Below are 23,432 nucleotides of genomic sequence, written 5' to 3'. Positions count from 1 at the left end.
TGATGCTTACTTTCAACAAAAGTATGACTTGACTTTGCCCTTCAATTACCATACTATTTGGTTTCTTGACTTTGCAGTATGACCTTTACTGTTCCAAGTTGTCACATTGTGTAGAGCTGACTCATCTTTATTTGGATTCATTGTGCTCACAAGTTGATAACTGAAATGAATTTTTCAATGTCATATTTGTTTTAAAAAAAAATCACAATATGAAAATTCTTGTGAGACTCCCAGCCAGATAGACCTGCCTTGGTAGAACGGACCCTGCCTTGTCACAGTGAAAACAAAGATAGTTTTGAATCTTACTTTGCAATCAGTGTTGCCAAATGATTTTTCAGTATACTCTTCAAAGTCTGATCTTCACTGTTTTTTTATACAAAAACCAAAGGTTCATGACTCCAGAACTGTTGTTTTGAAATTAGTGTTATCAAATAACAGTACATGGAGCTGTCGGGTATATCTAAAACAAATTACTCTGTGATAGTCTTTTATAAAACTATAATTTACTAATGTTTTCTTGCTATAATTCTAGATTTATGAAAAGACACACTTAACAATATTTTGTTTTTTAAAGTGTCTCAGTTTTTTTTTGCATGAAACATTTTCTGCCTGAATACTGATTCTCTTTTAATACAAGCAATTTAATTTTGTTTCAGATCTCATCACCTCTGTAGCACAGCAGAGATATGGAGATGTTCGACAACAATATCAAAAGGTAATGTTGCGCTGCTGTGGGACCACTGTAATAAATAACAAAAATTAACAAGATTTGTTATTGATGAGAGAATCATATGGTAAAGTTTAATTTATGTAAATGATTTAGTGCCTGTCTTTCTTTTCAGTTTATGTAAAGCAGTGTTAAACCGTGTTATACTTATGTATGGTTTAATCACACCAGGATGCTGTTTCTTCTGCTCCCAGAGTAGTTTGGTGCGCCTTTATCTAGTCATTTGTGTGCTTTTCATTGTGTCTGTGTCTAAACAATTTACATCCTGCTGTGCACATAATGTCTCATTTAGCAGTACTACAGTTCATTTTAATTGGCATCTGCTCTTAATGGATATATTATCCTCAATTGCTTATTAATGTATGAGAGCTTTAATTTTCTTTGCATTGTGAAACAATGTGTAAGTAGACATTCAGCATTGCAGCTGAAATAGACAGACTGCTTTGTACATGTGTATATGTCCTTTGCACTTATCCTGTATTTGTGACATCCAAAATGTGTTGAGTATCACATGCTTGCAGTTCGATTTTCAGTAAGCATTTTTTTGATCAAATCGTAATGTCAGTTGTCCTGTCCTTAACTCTTTTTTTTTTCATCTTTCCGCTGACTGTTTTTGTTCTAATAATTTTTGACTAATGTTGTTTCATTACACGCATTCTCCATGTCTGCTTTCTGAACAGCCAGAAAATGTTGTACTCACCCTCAAGGTAAACATTTGTGTTCTGCAATATTGCTGTTTGCTTTTAGAAGTCCTGTACTAAGCTACATTGGGCAGTATCTTAGGATTTAAAGTATAGCAGTACAGTTTCACATGCAGCATGATCTGTTCTTTCAGTTTATGAACAATCCATGTCATAACAAACTCACACAAATACACATATGGGCTACATTAGAAACACAGATTAACCAAATGTACATGGAATGCGGGGAGAAAAACTTGGCATAGTTTGTTTGTGTAAATCACACTACCATTTGTTAGCTTGCTGTATGTTATTAAAAATGCAGCATATTTAAATCAAAATAAAAATCAAGGACACAATTATTGTGAACAGAAAACACCACACACAAATACACAGAATTTATACATATATAAACTATGTGCTGTATTCAAGTGTTTTTTTATATATATATATACTATATATATATATATATATACTATATATATACTATATATATATATATATATATATATATATATATATATATATATATATATATATATATATATATATATACTATATATATATATATATATATATATATATATATATATATATATATATATATATATATATATATATATATATATATATATATATATACTATATATATATATATATATATATATATATACTATATATATACACACACTCACCTAAAGGATTATTAGGAACACCATACTATCTGTGTTTGACCTTTAAGCCTTCAGAACTGCCTTAATTCTACAGTGGCATTGATTCAACAAGGTGCTGAAAGCATTCTTTAGAAATGTTGGCCCATATTGATAGGATAGCATCTTGCAGTTGATGGAGATTTGTGGGATGCACATCCACCACATCCCAAAGATGCTCTATTGGGTTGAGATCTGGCGACTGTGGGGGCCACTTTAGTACAGTGAACTCATTGTCATGTTCAAGAAACCAATTTGAAATGATTTGAACTTTGTGACATGGTGCATTATCCTGCTGGAAGTAGCCATCAGAGGATGGGTACATGGTGGTCATGAAGGGATGGACATGGTCAGAAACAATGCTCAGGTAGCCTGTGGCATTTAACGCATGCTTAATTGGCACTAAGAGGCCTAAAGTGTGCCAGGAAAACATCCTCCACACCATTACACCACCACCACCAGCCTGCACAGTGGTAACAAGGCATGATGGATCCATGTTCTCATTCTGTTTACGCCAAATTCTGACTCTACCATTTGAATGTCTCAACAGAAATCGAGACTCATCAGACCAGGCAACATTTTTCCAGTCTTCAACTGTCCAATTTTGGTGAGCTCGTGCAAATTGTAGCCTCTTTTCCCTATTTGTAGTGGAGATGAGTGGTATCCGGTGGGGTCTTCTGCTGTTGTAGCCCATCCGCCTCAAGGTTGTGCGTGTTGTGGCTTCACAAATGCTTTGCTGCATACCTCGGTTGTAACGCAGTGGTTATTTCAGTCAAAGTTGCTCTTCTATCAGCTTGAATCAGTCGGCCCATTCTCCTCTGACCTCTAGCATCAACAAGGCATTTTCGCCCACAGGACTGCCGCATACTGGATGTTTTTCCCTTTTCACACCATTCTTTGTAAACCCTAGAAATGGTTGTAGCGTGAAAATCCCAGTAACTGAGCAGATTGTGAAATACTCAGACCGGCCCGTCTGGCACCAACAACCATGCCATGCTCAAAATTGCTTAAATCACCTTTCTTTCCCATTCTGACATTCAGTTTGGAGTTCAGGAGATTGTCTTGACCAGGACCACACCCCTAAATGCATTGAAGCAACTGCCATGTGATTGGTTGATTAGATAATGGCATTAATGAGAAATTGAACAGGTGTTCCTAATAATCCTTTAGGTGAGTGTATGTATATATATACACATATATACACACTATATAATATATACTATAGTATATATATATATATAATATATAGTATATATATTATATAGTGTGTATATATATATATATATATATACTATACAGTGGAGTGAAAAACTATTTGCCCCCTTCCTGATTTCTTATTCTTTTGCATGTTTGTCACACAAAATGTTTCTGATCATCAAACACATTTAACCATTAGTCAAATATAACACAAGTAAACACAAATGCAGTTTTTAAATGATGGTTTTATTATTTAGGGAGAAAAATCCAAACCTACATGGCCCTGTTTGAAAAAGTAATTGCCCCTTTTTAAAAATAACCTAACTGTGGTGTATCACACCTGAGTTCAATTTCCGTAGCCACCCCCAGGCCTGATTACTGCCACACCTGTTTCAATCAAGAAACCACTTAAATAGGAGCTGCCTGACACAGAGAAGTAGACCAAAAGCACCTCAAAAGCTAGACATCATGCCAAGATCCAAAGAAATTCAGGAACAAATGAGAACAGAAGTAATTGAGATCTATCAGTCTGGTAAAGGTTATAAAGCCATTTCTAAAGCTTTGGGACTCCAGCGAACCACAGTGAGAGCCATTATCCACAAATGGAAAAAACATGGAACAGTGGTGAACCTTCCCAGGAGTGGCTGGCGACCAAAATTACCCCAAGAGCCCAGAGGACGACTCATCCGAGAGGTCACAAAGACCCCAGGCCAACGTCTAAAGAACTGCAGGCCTCACTTGGCTCAATTAAGGTCAGTGTTCACGACTCCACCATAAGAAAGAGACTGGGCAAAAACGGCCTGCATGGCAGATTTCCAAGACGCAAACCACTGTTAAGCAAAAAGAACATTAGGGCTCGTCTCAATTTTGCTAAGAAACATTTCAATGATTGCCAAGAGTTTTGGGAAAATACCTTGTGTACTGATGAGACAAAAGTTGAACTTTTTGGAAGGCAAATGTCCCGTTACATCTGGCGTAAAAGGAACACAGCATTTCAGAAAAAGAACATCATACGAACAGTAAAATATGGTGGTGGTAGTGTGATGGTCTGGGGTTGTTTTGCTGCTTCAGGACCTGGAAGGCTTGCTGTGATAGATGGAACCATGAATTCTACTGTCTACCCAAAAATCCTGAAGGAGAATGTCCGGCCATCTGGTCGCCAACTCAAGCTGAAGCGATCTTGGGTGCTGCAACAGGACAATGACCCAAAACACACCAGCAAATCCACCTCTGAATGGCTGAAGAAAAACAAAATGAAGACTTTGGAGTGGCCTAGTCAAAGTCCTGACCTGAATCCAATTGAGATGCTATGGCATGACCTTAAAAAGGCGGTTCATGCTAGAAAATCCTCAAATAAAGCTGAATTACAACAATTCTGCAAAGATGAGTGGGCGAAAATTCCTCCAGAGCGCTGTAAAAGACTCATTGCAAGTTATCGCAAACGCTTGATTGCAGTTATTGCTGCTAAGGGTGGCCCAACCAGTTATTAGGTTCAGGGGACTTTTTCACATAGAGCATGTAGGTTTGGATTTTTTTTCTCCCTAAATAATAAAACCATCATTTAAAAACTGCATTTTGTGTTTACTTGTGTTATATTTGACTAATGGTTAAATGTGTTTGATGATCAGAAACATTTTGTGTGACAAACATGCAAAAGAATAAGAAATCAGGAAGGGGGCAAATAGTTTTTCACACCACTGTATGTATGTGTGTGTGTGTGTGTATATATATATGTGTGTATATATATATATGTATATATATATATGTGTGTGTATATATATATAATCTATATACTATATATGTATATACTGTGTGTGTGTATATATATATATATATATATATATATATATATATATATATATATATATAATATTGCTTCTTTAAAACAGAAGATTACTATTTCATTTGAAGATTCTTCAGAAATTAGTGTTCTTCAGCACCATTGTAATATGTGAAAATATCTGATAACATTTCTTTAAGATATACACTTCCAGTGCTTTGGAAAATATTCAGATTTACATGAGATGTTTGCGTACATAATGCAAGCAGTAGATTTCAAGTTTATGCTCTGAAAATGTCTCCTGAAAAATAACAAATAGGTTATCTTCTTGATCAGGTGAGTTTGCAATGCACATTCAAAGCAGAACAGTATGTGTAATTGTCCTTAGTAATGCTGCAGCATTTAAAAGACTTGATTTAAATACTTTTACTGAACACATGTTGTACATGTTGAGACTGTTGTATTTCTAAGATACTGCCCTTATTTCTTTATGTATGCATGTTTTGGTGATAGTCTTAGTAAAATGCAGTTTTTGTGTAAATGTTTGGTCTTAATATATGTTCATAGTAGCTTAGTTTTCACCTTAATTATGTGAACATGCTCTTAATAAAAAAGTATATTTGTTTTTTTTCCCCAGTAGGAGCATTGTTACTTTCTCATGTAAAGCCTATCTTTATCTAAATAACCTGCATGCTTATGTACTGTGAACCATTTTAAATTTATGTAGATTTTAAATTAATATTAGCTTATTAAAATATTGTGAAAAAAATAGTTTGTTATAGTAGGTTGTATAAGAACATCTTAGAATAATGACTGATTGGAGAAAGGGTTTATACTTTAAAACTGAGCAATTTGTTCTGGACATTTCCAACAAATCATGTCCTTATCTGTGCTATGCCCATATTAGGGACATTTGTGTTATTTTAACACCACAATGGAATTAAATTTATGGTTATTAATGGAAGATGGTTTTACACTGCAGCATTTGTCAGCTGCATTCTGCGGCAGTGTCTGGTTTAAATCTCGTCTCCATTTCACTTGATGCTGCCCATATGCCTATCTATGTCTCTACTGTGGCTGTTTATTTATTAAAACCCTATTTAATTACAGTTTTTAGCTGAAGGGTTAATTAACACAATATCTTCTATTAAAAAAAAAAAAAAAGGTTTTGTCACAGAAAGTGTCTGATGTTGACATTATTTCCACTTTAGGACCTTCTTTGTGTAGACCAGAGTATCCCAAACCTTTGATATTTGCTCCATTAAGTCACTCTTACCAGTCTGTCATGGAGATGCAGCTGTAGTCCTCAGCTCTACTTGTGTAACCATGAAGATGAACTTGGGGTGGCTGTGTCTACAGTTCAAGTATTTTCTCCTTTTTCTTATCTATGGACCCCATGCAGCTTATTTGAACGAGATTAAGGCAATTCATTCATCATAGAACAGCATTCTCTAAACTACAATTTATAATATATCAAAAGCCAATTCAAAAATCTAGGCACGCAGTGTGCCTAGAGGGACAGGTGGCTCTTTCATCCTTAGTTTGTGGTTCTGAGCTGATAGGTGATTGATATAGGATTGCCTCAATGGAAAGAGAGAGAGATGACTAGCTGTTGAACATACCCTATGTTTATGCTGGCCTTGTTCTTCCTTACTGTATCACTTGGACCAATGTGGCATCATAGTTTAGAGGCTGGTTCCCTTTTCATGTGTCTGTCTTATTGCTTTTAAACAAGTCCTGGCTAGGCACAACCTATGTTCTCAAACCTTCTACCAATCAGTGTTCCTCCCCAGGTTGTGGGCTAGAGTAAAATATTTATTTTATCTTTGTAGCCCCATAACTGTGATTAATGTGCAAGTTCAGATGACACCACGTTCCTCTTTTAACTAGTTCTGGCCTGTTATGCAGATAGCGGAGTAAGCAGACAAGGTGGTTATTATATAATGACTAAAGGGTTATGTGATAGGCTGTATCACAGTGTGTGTTTTGATTTATAACTATTTGCCTTTTTAATCAGTTATAAGGTCCAGTTACCTGGGGTAGATGAGGTAGTGATAGAGAATACTCCTAAGCACAAATCGGCTTGGCAGCAACACAGCGTCATGCTTTATATGGCGTTTTATTTGGATGGCCATGCAGTTTTGGGTAGGCATATCAAGAAGTACTCACTGTGAGTGCCAAAGTGCAGATATTTCGACATTACTCTGTGGCTGCAGTGGCTAGGACATCCACTTGCTTCCCTTGAGTAGCAGAGGAAACCAATATAGAAAGAGAGCAGGAATGTAGGTCGTATTCAAATGACCAGCTAGTAGAAGTTGTCTTTTGACCACCTGTTGATAGAAGGAGAGGTTCTTAGATAGATAGATACTTTATTAATCCCAAGGGGAAATTCACATACTCCAGCAGCAGCATACTGATAAAAAACAATTTTAAATTAAAGAGTGATAAAAATGCAGATAAAACAAGTAATAACTTCTTCAGAGCATCTGCGTTACAGAAACTCTTGTGAGCATTCTTGTATGTAGCGTCACTTTTTCCATTATTTTTGTGATGGTGTATTTCTTACTTTTTTGATTTCTAAAAACATTTCTTTTTATCCCCTTGATTAAGATTTTTTTTAAAGGAAAAAGACTTTGTTTTTCAGTATATCTTATTTATTATCATTTGGTCTGTATGTCCGTTTTCTCACTGACTAATCAGCTTGGGTACAACTCCAGATACCCAGTTTCTGAGAGCATGCAATGGTGCCAGTGTGTGGGGCATCGTATATTACAGTGCAAAGTTTCCGTTTAAACCTTTAACTTTATATATAGTATGTACTTTATCAAAATAAGTATAGCAGTAAAATATTCTTTACAATATGAAAGCATTTACACCATTCCATTGTCCAAAGTCCATTTTCATATCAAATAATATTTAGGGATACAATCATCCTTGAATTTCTAGAGTATACAGAGTAAGCTAAAATTTTGTTTAAACTTAAATCCTGACATATATTAAAATGCTGTCCATTTATTTTTATTCATTCATTTTCCTTGTTTTAACTACAGTTACTACAGTAACATTTTGGAAAATTGTGTTCATTTCACAGTATTAGCAAGTAATGTGTAGAAAAGTTTCATATACACTACCTAATATCTAACTAATGCACAGCTCTAGTACATTGTTTTTTAAACACTGGAAAAATGTGTTTTGATTTTAGAGGGAATAGAGGAGATACCTACAAAATATAAATAAATGCCTTTTTTTTAATTTCCACTTGTTTATTATTGTTTAGTCACACAAAAACAAGTTTTAGTTGCTTTTTAGTCAATTATTATGTAATGTTGACTTTTATGTTGAAAACTTCACACATCACATAATTTTATAGTTTGGCACATGGGAATAACAAACATCTTTAAAAAATAATCTTTAATAACTTTAAAATACGTATTTCATTATTCTAACATCTTTATTTATTTTTGTTTGCATGGTCCAAAATCTTACGGGAACTTGCAATTAGTATTGGGAACTGAAATTAAGGATACTGTGCCTCTGTGTGCTGTAACATACTAAGGACTCGTTTGTACTTCACGCTTAGAACGTGTACACAAATGCATCATGGCTGCCACAGGTTTCCAGCGGTCATTTGACGCGTCCTTTGAGCACGTCCTCAGAAATTAATGCAACGCATATGCCAGTTGCAATACCAGCCAGAAGTTGGGGGGCGCAGTATGATTAAAGTCGGAATGTGACGTCAGAGTTTCTGTTTACTATCTACATGTGACACAAAGGATCCTCCGGGATCGATGTGAGTGCTTTGATGTTTAATGATGGTTCAATGTGGTGAAGCAAAATGCCAACATACAAGTGTATTTGTGGTGCTTTTATATTTCAGCGTTGCATATTCCCCAACGTAATGACACAATATATTTTAAAACGTAAAAGTCTCACATCTGTGCTGACTCAGTTGTTAATCGCTACGTGCTTCTGGGGCTTCATCCTGAACTGAAAGCAGCAATTGCCACACACAGAACACATTACATTTATGATATTCCAGCTCTCTGCACAGAATCCTTAGATTTATACTTGATATCACTTTCATGATGAAATGCATTAAAGTATGCGTGTTACATTTTACAGATAAGTCGTTAACTTCATTTAAATAATGAATACTGATAATAAATACACATCATGTGGCGGCAAGGTCTGCCTCACAGGGAGTCATGTCGCTGGTGTTCCCTGCCTGGAGTTTGCATGTTTTCCTGGTAAGTTTCCACAGTATACTCTGGTTTCCTTCTAAAGACATGAAGGTTTGGGGATTTGGTGACGCTAAAATGACGTTAGTGTATTTGTGTGCTTTTGTTCACCTTGCGATGAGCTGATGCCCTGTCCAGGGATTGTTTCTGTCTTGCGCCCGATGCTTGCAAGAATGGGCAAATCCCTGGATTGATGGATTCAACCATTAAACATCCTTTTCAGGGATATCGCGGCAAGGTGTCCTCGGAATTTAATGGGTAGATCAGGCAATTGACAACACAGCGAAACCAAACATTTTCTCACCGTCATATCATCTTGCACTGCCACCTGGTGGAATCTTCCAGGTTTACATAAAGTACGCGTGCTAGTATGACCAGTAAAATGCCTGCGTAGCAGTAGCGTCCGCTGAAGCATGTGTCTCATCACGTGAAGTATAAACCTGGCCTAACAGACGTTGGTGTGAGGAGGATCATCTGGCTTAAAAACTTTATTGTGACATATACAGAGTCAAGTGGCACAAAGCATGGGGATATGCATCCCCACCTGTGTCCATAAACATCAGGTTAGGTAACTGGGCCAACCTAGTTGAGAATGCTTTGTGGAAATCCTACAGTCTGTCTGGTTTACGTTACAGAGGTAAAAGGAATAGTATTTGTTGTACTGTAATGTTTTTTTTTCCCCGTGTCTTTACATAACATAATATAAAATTTGTCCTGTGAAAAATTGCTGCATGGTTAGTTGCAAATTGTATTCTACAATTTTGAAAATGTTACATAGACTAAGCAATGCTGCATTTTAACAGTGCCTAGTGGAAGGGGAAACCAGAGTACATTTGTAATATTGATTATTCTTCTATTTACTTTGTGGTGCTGGGATTTCTTTCAGTTGATTCAGCATTTGCAATTTGATATTTTTCTTAGAGTACTGAAATATTGGCTTACAGGTCACCTTCATCTTCTGCTTTACAAAAAAATAAAATGACAGTAATATTTTATATATAGACGAGAAAATGCATTAGATGGGATGTACAATGTCTAAAGGATGGATTTTTAAAAGGAAAAGAAAATACCTCAAGAGAAATCTCTGCTGGCTAAATGTTAGTTGCTGAATGCATCAAAGAAGAGGGGGTGTGTCTGTTACCCTGGGGTCTGCGGGGCACCTTCCTTGAGGGAATACGTTGCGTTAACATTGTGATCTTGTTTTGAATTTATACTTTCCTGAATTAATTTTGCTTAGTAAAATTAAAGCAAAGGTGTTTGGAATCCCTGAATTCAATTATTATATTAATATTATGATTTGACATACTTTTCTAATGGTTTTGGCGGGTGGTGCTTTCATATTGTTTGGTTTGTAGGTATTGCTTTGTAATTAGCACACCAGTTGGCATGACAGCATAAAAGGTCAGCCTGGTCATTCCGGTTCATTCGTGATTTACATAAAAACTGTGAAACTTGCTTTTGTTTTTTTGTGTATTTCCTGGCTTTAGACATTTATTTGTGAACTTCAATTGTGTTTTGTTGATTTGGCTAATTATTGGTTAGTCTTCTCTGTAACAAACTCAGCTTGAATTCTGTCCTTGTTTATTCTTTTAGTCCCAATTCATTTAATCTGCACTGCAGAACAATTAAATAGTGAGTCCTGACATGTTCCAAAAATTTTTTTGAAATGATATCATTTTCCTGCAATACTACAAAAAGGTGATAATAAATTTAATACTGAATATTACATTTTAAGCTGAAACCATGTTCACATGCTCGCCTTAACCTACTATACAGAGATGCTTCCTGCTTTGTAAATTACAATGGCTGCACCAGCTAACAAGCAAATGAAGGCAAATAAGGCAAATGAAAGCCATGGTCATTCTATGGTCTTCTGCTTGTAATGTGCTGCGTGGGGCTATTACAGTGTCCCCCACACATTTTAAAGCAAACATTACATTGACGGGGCCAAGGAGGTTGGGTGCAGTGTGAGTTGGGTGGTGGCCGAAGGCGGGGACCTTGGCGGTCTGATCCTCGGCTACAGAAACTGGCTCTTGGGACGTGGAATGTCACCTCTATGAAGGGGAAGGAGCCTGAGCTAGTGCGAGGTGAGAGGTTCCTGCTAGATATAGTCGGACTCACCTTGACGCACAGCTTGGACTCTGGAACCAATCTCCTTGAGAGGGGCTGGACTCTCTACCACTCTGGAGTTGCCCCCGGTGAGAGGCGCCGAGCAGGTGTGGGCATACTTATTGCCCCCGGACTCGGAGCCTGTGCATTGGGGTTTACCCCGGTGGACGAGAGGGTGGCCTCCCTCCGCCTTCGGGTGGGGGGGGGAAGGGTCCTGACTGTTGTTTGTGCGTATGCGCCGAACAGCAGTTTGGAGTATCCACCCTTTTTGGAGTCTCTGGAGGGGTTGCTAGAGGGCATACCTTCTGGGGATTCCCTCGTTTTGCTGGGAGACTTCAATGCTCACGTGGGCAATGACAGTGAGACTTGGAAGGGCGTGATTGGGAGGAATGCCCCCCCCCCGATCTAAACCCGAGCGGTGTTTTGTTATTGGACTTCTGTGCTCGTCACGGATTGTCCATAACGAACACCATGTTCAAGCATAAGGGTGTTCATATGTGCACTTGGCACCAGGACACCCTAGGCCTCAGGTCGATGATCGACTTTGTGGTCGCGGTCGCCGGACTTGCGCCATATGTCTTGGACACTCGGGTGAAGAGAGGGGGGAGCTGTCAACTGATCACCACCTGGTGGTGAGTTGGCTTCATGGTGGGGAAGATGCCGGTCAGACCTGGTAGGCCCAAACGTGTTGTGAGGGTCTGCTGGGAACGGCTGGCAGAGTCCCCTGTCAGAAGTAGCTTCAACTCCCACCTCCGCAGAACTTCAACCACGCCCCGAGGGAGGTGGGGGACATTGAGTCCGAATGGGCCATGTTCCGTGCCTCTATTGTTGAGGCGGCTGACCGGAGCTGTGGCCGCAAGGTGGTCGGTGCCTGTCGGCGGCAATCCCCAACCCTGGTGGACACCGCGGTGAGGGATGCCGTCAAGCTGAAGAAGGAGTCCTATAGGACTTTTTGTCCTGTGGGTCTCTGGAGGCAGCTGATAGGTACCGCAGGCCAAGCGAAGCGGCGGTTGTTGCTGAGGCAAAACTCGGGCATGGGAGGAGTTTGGAGAGGCCATGGAGAACGACTTTGGACGGCTTCGAGGAGATTCTGGTCCACCCTCCGGCGCCTCAGGAGGGGAAGCAGTGCAGTGTCAACACCGTATATAGTGGGGATGACCTCGACTCGGGACGTTGTGGGTCGGTGGGAGGAGTACTTCGAAGACCTCCTCAATCCCACTAACATGCCTTCCATGAGGAAGCAGAGCCTGGGGACTCTGAGGTGGGCTCTCCCATCTCTGGGACTGAAGTCACCGAGGTGGTCAAAACTCCTTGGTGGCAGGGCCCCGGGTGGATGAGATACCGGAGTTCCTTAAGGCTCTGGATGTTGTAGGACTGTCTTGGTTGACACGCCTCTGCAACATCGCATGGACATCGGGACAGTGCCTCTGGATTGGCAGACCGGGGTGGTGGTCCCCTCTTTAAAAGGGGACCGGAGGGTGTGTTCCAACTATAGAGGGATCACACTCCTCAGCCTCCCTGGAAAAGTCTATTCGGGGTTCTGGAGAGGAGGGTCCGCCGGATAGTCAACCTCGGATTCAGGAGGAACAGTGTGGTTTTCGCCCTGGTCGCTGAACAGTGGACCAGCTCTTCACCCTTAGCAGAGTCCTGAGGGTGCATGGGAGTTTGCCCGACCGTCTACATGTGTTTTGTGGACTTGGAAAAGGCATTCGACCGTGTCCCTCGGGAATCCTGTGGGGGTGCTCCGGGAGTATGGGGTACCGGACCCCTGATAAGAGCTGTTCGGTCTCTGTACAACCGTGTCAGAGCTTGGTCCGCATTGCCGCAGTAAGTCAGCCCGCTTCCAGTGAGAGTTGGACTCCGCCAGGGCTGCCCTTTGTCACCATTCTGTTCATAACTTTATGGACAGAATTTCTAGCGCAGCCAGGGTGTTGAAGGGGTCCGTTTGGTGGACTCAGGATTGGGTCACTGCTTTTGCAGATGATGTTGTCCTGTTTGCTTCATCAGGCCGTGATCTTCAGCTCTCTCTGGATCGGTTCGCAGCTGAGTGTGAAGCGGCTGGGATGAGAATCACCACCTCCAAATCCGAGCATGGTCCTCAGCCGAAAAGGGTGGAGTGCCCTCTCAGGGTTGGGGGAGAGATCCTGCCCCAAGTGGAGGAGTTCAAGTATCTCGGGGTCTTGTTCACGAGTGAGGGAAGAATGGAGCGTGAGATCGACAGGCGGATCGGTGCGGCATCCGCAGTGATGCGGGCTCTGCATCGGTCTGTCGTGGTGAAAAAGGAGCTGAGCCAGAAGGCAAAGCTCTCAATTTACCAGTCGATCTACGCTCCTACCCTCACCTATGGTCATGAGCTATGGGTAGTGACCGAAAGAACAAGATCGCGAATACAAGTGGCTGAAATGAGTTTCCTCCGCAGGGTGTCTGGGCTTTCCCTTAAAGATAGGGTGAGGAGCTCAGTCATCCGGGAGGGGCTCAGAGTAGATCCGCTGCTCCTCCGCATCGAGAGGAGTCAGATGAGGTGGCTCGGGCATCTGATCAGGATGCCTCCTGGACGCCTCCCTGGTGAGGTGTTCCGGGCACGTCCAACCGGACTATGTCTCCCGGCTGGCCTGGGAACGCCTTGGGATTCTCCCGGAAGAGCTGGAAGAAGTGGCCGGGGAGAGGGAAGTCTGGGCCTCTCTGCTTAAGCTGCTGCCCCCGCGACCCGACCTCGGATAAGCGGAAGAGGATGAATGGATGGATGGCATTACATTGACAGCTCATTTATTAGATTTAAAACAGCAAAGCCTCATTGTCATATTCTGTGGTATCTAACAGATTTCTTGTGAGTTAAACAGTGAGTAAATTATTTTGGGGGTTTCAACTTATACATTCTTTCTACAAGGTAGAAGCTTGGAAAAGATTTGGAAATAATCAAACATCTGATATTTTAGGCCATCTGGGGTTTGACATGGTGATTTAATTTACTATGTAATCTATCACAGATATTGCAATGGCATTTTTAATCATATGGCAACTGTTAACTTTCATGAGATTTAAGAGTTTGTAGTAATCCTTATTTGGAAATAATGGAAGACATGCTGTATTATATTCTGAATATAGGCCTGCTTGGTAAAGTGAGACACTGGGCATGACCATAACATTATAAATATAGCTGACACGTGAGAGTCTAAAATCAAAAAGACTACTGAAAAGCTAGCATTGATAACATTTAAAAGGTGTACCTTTGCTACTATCAAAGGAAAAGGAAAAGCTCATTAAATACATTGTTTTCTTACCTTAAATATTATCTGTGGTTGTGCTTTTATTTAATGAGCTTGTATTGAGTATTTTAAATTATACATCATTGTAAAATCTTTAGTCTTTGGGAAGAGTACATACAGAGACAAGAAATCTTCACGTTGGTGAAATCAAAGTCAAGTTCTCCAGTAATGTAAACCCCTTCAACGTTTCATATGACCGTATAAGAATGTATGTTGCACACTGAATTATAAGTATTGGTATTTGTGTATTTATCTGGGCAACGCAGTAATGTGGTGTTTAGTCTTACTGCTTCATAGATCTAGCATTCTGGGCTCGAATCCCACACCTGGGGCCTGTATAACACCGTCCGTAGAACTCACACTATAACATGGCGTAAGCACTGTGGACACTTTTTCTCTAGTGTCGTTTCTTGTGACTGAAGACAGAGAGATATAATTAAAGTTAGTAAAAAATCTTTTATTAATACACACCAGGCAAGGGTAAGATGACAGAGAAGCACAGTCCTAGGACACCTGCCCTTCATCTGCACCGAGGGGTCAGTGTTTCAGATTTTTTATAGGGTTTCTTGTCTTATGACTTTAGTTACACAAGTATTTCAAAACATTAGCCTGAATCAGCATTATCAAAAATCTAAAGGTGGAGTACATCTGTTAGTTTCCTTAGTTTGGGGGTCGATGAGTCCACACCCGTGGCCTTCCATGTAGACGCCCAAAACCGAGAAGTAGCACTTGTTTACGTACACTATAAGCATGCAGGGTCTGCGTGACTCCTACCACACACACCATAGAACATGCTTTCTGTCACGTACATCAGATTTGTCAAGCACAAGTTATTGACCTGTATTTTTATTTTTCCACATTCCCCCCTTTTTGACAATCTGGGACGTGACAAGGTAGAGGTAATTAAATGGAGGAGGAGAGGAGCGGGGAAGGAGGGGGAGATGAAGAAGGGGATGAGGAAACAGAAGAAGCTATCCGGAGCATATGTTCCTCGTGTAACATATAGGCCTTGGCCATGGAGGCAGTGAAGTACTTAGATACAACCTATTTTGCTGAATAGATTACCCACTGCAGCCATCTATTCTGGTCTCCATATTCAGTTTCTACTGAAAAGGTGCTTGTTAAGGTGGTTAGGTTCAACATACGAACTATAGGGGCCGATTCGTCAGGCGAAAGAGTGGTGTCAAGGGTGGAGGAGTTAAGGGAAGCACTGGAGGGGAAGAAAAGGGGTCCCGTACCCTAATATTAAATTTTCCCAAGGGGTCACTTCCTGAGACATAAGCCCCAAGGATATAAGTACCAGCGTCATGAACAGTAGGGTCCTTAATTGTAATAATCAGAGGATTACATTGATTTTCACCACAGTCATTAGTGGCATGTCCCTTAATTATAGAAAATTGAGCCTTTAAGCTGTATTGCTGGGTTTTAAAAGGGAAGTACCCCCAGTCATCTGGTCCTGTATTTGCAAAGACAAGGTTCCATCGACCGAACCAGTCCTCTGAGACGAAAGGAGCTGAAACGCAAACATATTTGTCAGACCAGACCCATTGTTCTTGTCGTCCGGCTCCACAGTCTACAATTGAACAGAAGTCAATTTGCACTGAAGTGGTGAGTCCCTGTGTGACTGTGATATTCGGGTATTTCTCGTTCCGGTTCAATTTCATCTTGTAAACGAGGAGATCACCACCCATTCTTGGGTAGCCTGAGAGTGTGCGGGCAGCAGACAATAGAAAAAGTAGTTTTAGGAGAGCCATCTTTTGCAATGCGATGCGTGGATCCAAGCAGGAAGTCCTTCAACCTTCACGGCGTGAGGTGTGGATAGAAGAACTTGGAATGGTCCTCTCCACCTAGGCTGATGCCAGTGTTTCCTGCGAGTGTCTCGAACCAGGATCCAGGTACCCAAGGGAATTGGTGAATCCTTAGAAGGTGGGCTGGTCCTCCAGGCCTGATTAACCTGCTGGTGGACTTCCTTCAACGAGGCTCGGAGACCTGCAAGACTGGAGAGAAGATCATTGTCCACAGTATGCAAATTCACATTACCTACAACCATGCCAACGGGCATGGGACGTCCGGTCAGGATTTCGAATGGCGACAGCCCTAATTGTCGGTGTGTCCTTCCTCTTAATCCCATCAAGGCCAGGGGTAAAGCATCAGGCCAAGTTAAATTTGTCTGCTCACAGATTTTTGCCAATTTAGATTTTAGGGTGCCATTGCACCTCTCTACAATACCTCCACTTTGGGGATGGTACTTGCAGTAATGATGTACATTTATCTGGAGCCAAGTGGTCAATTCATTTATTACAGAGTTCACAAAATGACTACCATTATCAGTCTGCAATTTTTGTGGTATTCCCCATCTTGGAATGATTTCTTTTACTAAGGCTTTTGCCACAGTTTTGGCATCTGCATGTCTGGAAGGGAAAGCTTCCACCCATCGGGAGAACACATCAACAATTACCAAACAGTATCGATACCCCTTTGATGGTGTCAGTTCAATGAAGTCCATTTGGAGGTGTTCGAATGGACCCATTGGGTTAGGTGTGACGGCGGGACCTACCTGAGTGCCTTTTCCTACATTAAACTTTTGACATAATGCACAGCGTCTGCAGAACTGCTCTGCATATGTAGAGAAGCCTACAGCTTCCCAATGTTTTTCAACATCTCAAACCATGGCATCTCTTCCAGCATGGTCGAGGCCATGGGCGATTTTTGCCATACCTGGGAAGGAAGCCTTTGGGAGGAAAGGTTTGTTAGTTTGCTTATGAGTCCAGACTCCATCAGAGAGGGACCCTTCTTTGGACCATTTTCTCTTTTCGAGGTCCGTGGCTGCACTCTGCAAAGAAACAATCTGATTATCAGGGTCCTGATCATTTCTCTGTTGGAATAAAGAGATTAATATGTTATTATATGCAGCCTGTTTAGCAAAATAATCAGCTAATTCATTTCCTTTGCTGACAGGATCCTGTTTTCCTGTGTGAGCTTGACATTTAACGATCGCTAGCTTTGATGGGTTTAGTTATGGCTTCTAAGAGGGATTCGATTAGCTTTTGATGTTGGATGGGCTTGCCAGTACTGGTCTTAAATCCTCTCAATTTCCATAATGCTCCATGATCATGGCAGACTCCAAAGGCATATCTGGAATCTGTATAGATTGTTATGATTTTTCCTTCGGACAGCTGACATGCTCGGGTGAGCGCTATTAGTTCAGCTGCTTGTGCACTCAAACTTGATGAAATTCGATTTGCTTCCAGCAGGCGGTCCCCTTGGACCACAGCGTAACTAGTTGAGGGTGTTCCATTTTCCAATCGCAAAGAACATCCGTCTACAAAAATAATTTCTTCAGTTTCTAAAGGTGTTTCCTGTAGATCTACTCTATGCTTTACAACCTTTGCTATTTCATCATGGCAATTATGCGGTTCGCCTTCGTTATTAGTTGGCAAAAGAGTGGCTGGATTTAAAGTGGAGCATCTTTCAATTGTAACATTTGACAAAGTACAGAGTACATTCTGATAGTGTATTGCCCTAGCAGTAGTGAGATGTGAGGTCTTAGCCTGTACTAAAATGGAATGTACAGCGTGAGGCACCTTTACTGTTAGGGGGCTCATGAGCACTATATCTGTACTGGCTAGCACAGCTTCTGTTGTGGCAGCCACAGCCCTAAGGCAAGGCGGAAGTGCTGCAGCCACAGGATCCAATTTTTTCGAAAAATAAGCTATTGGCCTTTGTTTGTCCCCATGTAATTGTGTTAAAACTGCATTCATGTATCCCCCCTTTTCGTCCACGAACAAAGTGAATGGACGAAAGTGATCCGGGAGGCCGAGCGCAGGCGCAGAGATGAGAGCGCTTTTTAAATCACAGAGAGCCTCCTCAGCCTGCTTATTCCATTGCACTTGACCAGAAAGAGGAAGGTCAGGGGTGTTTGCTAGATTTTGTAATGGCTGTGCTCTTTCAGTGAAATTCGAAATCCATTGCCGGCAGTATCCTAAAATGCCCAATACAGACATAACCTGTTGTTTTGTGACAGGTCTAGGAAGATTTTGAATGGTGGTAATGCGATCGCTAGAAAGAGCTCTTGTTCCATTTGTAATGTCATGACCTAGATATTTTACAGTCGTTTGAATTAATTGCAGTTTAGCCTTTGAAACTTTATGCCCATTTTCTCCCAGGAATAATAGTAATTTTTTAGTGTCCTGCTCACAATCGTCTGCTGTAGTACTGCATAACATAATATCATCTACATATTGTATTAATGTACTACCTCGGTCTGGCCAGAACCCTTCTAAACTTTGAGCAAGCGCTTGTCCATACACACAAGGGGCTTCAGTATATCCCTGAGGCATGACAGTCCATGTCCAACGGCGGTTTTGGAAAGTAAAGGCAAACCAAAATTGAGAATCAGGGTGTACAGGGACAGAAAAGAAAGCATTGGCTAAATCAATCACGGAAAAATAACGAGCAGAGGGAGGGATTGCAGAAAGAATAGTGGAAGGATTAGGAACAATAGGGGCTCTAGGAAAGATTGCAGAATTCACTTGTCGTAAGTCTTAAACAAAGCGCCATGAACCATCAGCCTTTCTTACAGGTAAAATAGGGGAATTGACGGGGGAATATCTAATCGGAATAATCGCACCGCGTTTCACAAGATCAGAATGTACGGCGGAGATGCCAGCCTCTGCTTCGGGGGACAGAGGATACTGAGCACGGTGCGGGCGGAAGGAAGATTTCGGGTGAATCACCAGAGGCTCGCAATGGGCTATCCTTCCATAATCATTTTTACCCTGAGACCACAAAGAGTCAGGAAGCGCTGAGAGCCAAGAAGGGGAAGTAGTTTGCAATGAAAAGCAGAAAGGAAGTGCGGCACAATGCACGTGCACTAAAAATCAGTTTGAAGCACAACTTTAGTTATTAAATGATCTGAGGTATCTAAAACACCTGGAGCAACATGTAACCAGTCTGTTCTATTAAGACATTGTTCTACCCATGGTCCGATTTTCCAATGTACAGTGCTCTATTTAGCTAAAGAAATATGAGGTACTGGCCCTCCAAGATAAAAGATACTCTGTGAGCATGTACAGATGCAGCAGCTTTTGTGGAGGAAATGAAAATGCAGGAGATGTGAAGGGTTTCGGGGCAGGTGCCTGAAGAAAGAAAAGATTCCAGCCAGGGGGTATCTACTTCTATAGGGAAATATTGGGCAGTGCAATAGGTTGTCAGGGGCTTGGAGATTGGGAAACAAGCAGGAGGGAAATGAGTGAAGGGCTTTAAGAAGGATGGTGTGTGGGGAAACATTTCATTGAAATGGAGAGAGAAAGTTTTGTCATGAGATCCCTTCCTAAGAGGTTAACTGGACAGAGCTGATTTAAAAGAAATCGGTGTGTTAAAGTGGAATCACTGGAATGCAGCTTGGATCCACTTGGATTAGGTAACATATATCCGCTACCTCGTCCCCGTCCACACCCTTGTCCCCGGAAAAATCCTTCACGTCCACGACTTCTGCCAGGAGTGGCCCCACCAGTGTAATAGTTCATTTGTGCTGCAATCAGCTTTGTCTGGGTGTCTGACTCTTTCTGCTTGCTCTGTCGTTCAGCATGCACTGCGTGACGTTTTACTTCCTCAAACGCGGCAGCCTCTCATCTAATACAGGATACCCTGGTCATCTTTTTTCTGTTTGGCAGCTGAGATAAGAGACCAGTCTCTGCCTTTCTTAATACTCGTCCTTAATATCATTTTAACATGTTCCCATTGCGTAATAAAGGGACCTTCATCCCGGCCCCGAGGCAACGCCTCGTTCCACTGCCACGGGTTTCCGTTATGCTGTCCATGATTGACAGTGGCCCATGTGGTGCCAAGCTTTCTCCACAGCACCTGAGTCCATTCTGTGGCATTAGGCTTATACATATCATACAGCTGCTGTAATTGTTCTATGAATTTTTAAACACACCGATGACTTTGGGATCAGGCGATTCAGACACAACGTCCTTCAGCTCTTGAATGTCCCAGTTACGATGTATCATTACAATAGTGGGGCTATTAGCTCCTGCAGGTTGCGTTGAATCATGTCGGGGGGTTCTGGGATCTCAATCAGGGGGCATTCGAATAAGGGGCCTGTGGGTTTGGGGGACTTTAAGGGGGATCGAAAGGTGGTGTTTTGATTAGGGGGCTGAAGGAATAGGGTTTGACTTCTAGTGCGTTGTGAAATGGAGGTTCTAGGATCGTGAAACCCACCCGCCGCACCGATTACGTTACTTTTGTCATCCCCCGGATCAGTGTGTAATGAGGGATCATAATGATCAAAGAAACCAGACCCCAAGGGATCATCTTTTAATTCTGGTGCGGTGGGCGCTGGAGGTGGCGGAGGAGAAGGTGGGGGTTGTGGATGTGGATGGTGTAGGAAAGGTGGAGGAACAAGTGTGGGATATAACGGGTCTTTTTTTTTTTTTTTTTTTTTCTTGCTCTTCTTCCGCTTCTCATTCGACTGCGGTCCCAAATCTGCTTGCACTTTCTGTAAAGTTATAAATAACTTTTTTTTTTTCCTTCTAGTTCTAACTTTCTGCAGCCAATAATTCCTTTCTGTACTGCCTTTAAATTACAATCTTTAATAACCAACTCCCATCTGTCATACATAACACGGACCTCTATTACAACATCCTCGTACACTTCTACATACAACACCCTTGTGCATTTTTACATAATATTTTTCTAATTTCCTGAATTTCACTTGCGTCTCCTGTCCTTTCTAACAGCCACCGCCCTCCGCTCTGCCTATTCCACTTTTTACATGCTTTCTTAAAATCTAAACCTGTCTTTTTCTCGATTAACTTTCTTGGAGACCCCTTTTTTTTTTCTAGACGTCTGGTGATCCTCCGAAAACAGTCCTTCTAACATTAATGATTTTGAATCCTCGAGGCACTGTTTGGCAGGCTTGCTGTTATGTGTTCCCATTTTTCCCTTGCTTTTTCCTCCCGATTGCTGTGACAGATTTATTCCCTCTTCTCGTGTCCTATTCTCACTTCTGTCTTCAATGAACTACTAGTTTTTCTGAGTGTGCCACTCACCCGTTTCTAGTGTTCCCCTTAATATTCCCAGAAGTGGAATACCGAAGCTTTTCCTATGTTACTGTCACAGTGCTTGGCGAAAGCAAGTATTTATTTCCAGTACGTACTTATTTATTATTCCCCTTGTTTTATTAACCTGTTATTCCTCTATTCTATACTCTATCCTCTGTCTCATAGATTTGTCCAGGTTTATGGGTGTGCCACGCACCGGATCCCGTCCTAAATCCCCCTTTTTTAATTCCCAGAGGATAGTGTTCTATACTATCTTTCCCAACAGGAGTGACTTAAAACAAGGTATTTCTTTTCCATTTACTATTCCCAGTCACTTTTTATACTCCACAGCAAGCCCGCCTCCAGTTTTATCTTTTTATGGAAACCCCCGATGGTACTTACCCCAGCCTGGGTGTTAATTAGCTCTGTCAGGAAATCCTTCTCAGTCACCGTGGTTGAACCAGGAGGAGACCGGGGACTCCTCACGCAGGAACCGTCTCAGGACAGGGCAGTCCTAACTTTTATCGGAGCTGCTTACTCTGCTGCCGGTGTACACTGTAGCAGCAGTCTGCTTCAAGAAGACAGATCGCTGAGGTCTTCCCGCTCGAGGAGTCAGCCGGCCGCCTCCTGCCCCACGTCCGGCCAAAACTGTGGACACTTTTTCTCTAGTGTCGTTTCTTGTGACTGAAGACAGAGAGATATAATTAAAGTTAGTAAAAAATCTTTTATTAATACACACCAGGCAAGGGTAAGATGACAGAGAAGCACAGTCCTAGGACACTTGCCCTTCATCTGCACCGAGGGGTCAGTGTTTCAGATTTTTTATAGGGTTTCTTGTCTTGTGACTTTAGTTACACAAGTATTTCAAAACATTAGCCTGAATCAGCATTATCAAAAATCTAAAGGTGGAGTACATCTGTTAGTTTCCTTAGTTTGGGGCTCGATGAGTCCACACCCGTGGCCTTCCATGTAGACGCCCAAAACCGAGAAGTAGCACTTGTTTACGTACACTATAAGCATGCAGGGTCTGCGTGACTCCTACCACACACACCATAGAACATGCTTTCTGTCACGTACATCAGATTTGTCAAGCACAAGTTATTGACCTGTATTTTTATTTTTCCACAGCACAAAAGCGGGAATGTGCGTCCGTGCAGAAAAATCCAGATGCAGAAATCTGTGCGTACTCAAACTTCCACGTTCTTCCGCTACATAAATCCTGATCAGCGTGAAAAGTAATGCTCGTGCACGCGCCTGCTGCCCCGCCCCAACTCCTCCCCAATTACGCCTCTTTGAATATGCAAATCAATATAAATAGCCCTTAAGCTCAGCCTTCTGTGAAAAGACAATGGGAAAACCACGGGGAAAAATATAAGAATTTCAGCGAATACCAAGTGGAGACAAGTTAAAACATACTATTTGTTGGTTTCAACAGTGATATAAATAACAAAAGGAAGTTGATCGAGTGACAGAGTGTCGGAGAAACTCAAAAGCTCAAGTTCACAAAGTCGCACAGTGCCCTAAATAAAGAAGAAGTTGTCACATATCAAAGTCGCTGCGAAAAGGCAAGTCGTAGCCCACCGGCTGAGTGCCATATGAAAGCTTATTAGGGTACATTGAAAAAAAAGAATAAGCACACAGTGGGGGAAAAAAGCACGAAATGTCAACTTTAATCTTGA

General features: G+C 41.5%; 1 protein-coding gene across 11 annotated transcripts in view; it reads left to right on the top strand.

Annotated features, from left to right (window-relative positions):
- The window catches only part of LOC120527748 (prominin-1-A-like), a 283,241-nt gene that overhangs the window by 146,189 nt on the left and 113,620 nt on the right, over positions 1-23,432 (top strand). For all 11 annotated transcript variants that reach the window (XM_039751518.1, XM_039751516.1, XM_039751517.1 and 8 more), the window contains exon 3: positions 657-715. In XM_039751518.1, coding sequence (XP_039607452.1) covers positions 657-715 — 59 coding nt within the window. The remainder of the gene's footprint in view (positions 1-656; positions 716-23,432) is intronic.

This window comes from Polypterus senegalus, chromosome 4 (genome assembly GCF_016835505.1).
Source record: "Polypterus senegalus isolate Bchr_013 chromosome 4, ASM1683550v1, whole genome shotgun sequence".
Taxonomy (NCBI): domain Eukaryota; kingdom Metazoa; phylum Chordata; class Cladistia; order Polypteriformes; family Polypteridae; genus Polypterus; species Polypterus senegalus.
The sequence above is the reverse complement of the archived record's forward strand: the minus strand, read 5'-3'. Positions and strand labels throughout refer to the sequence as shown.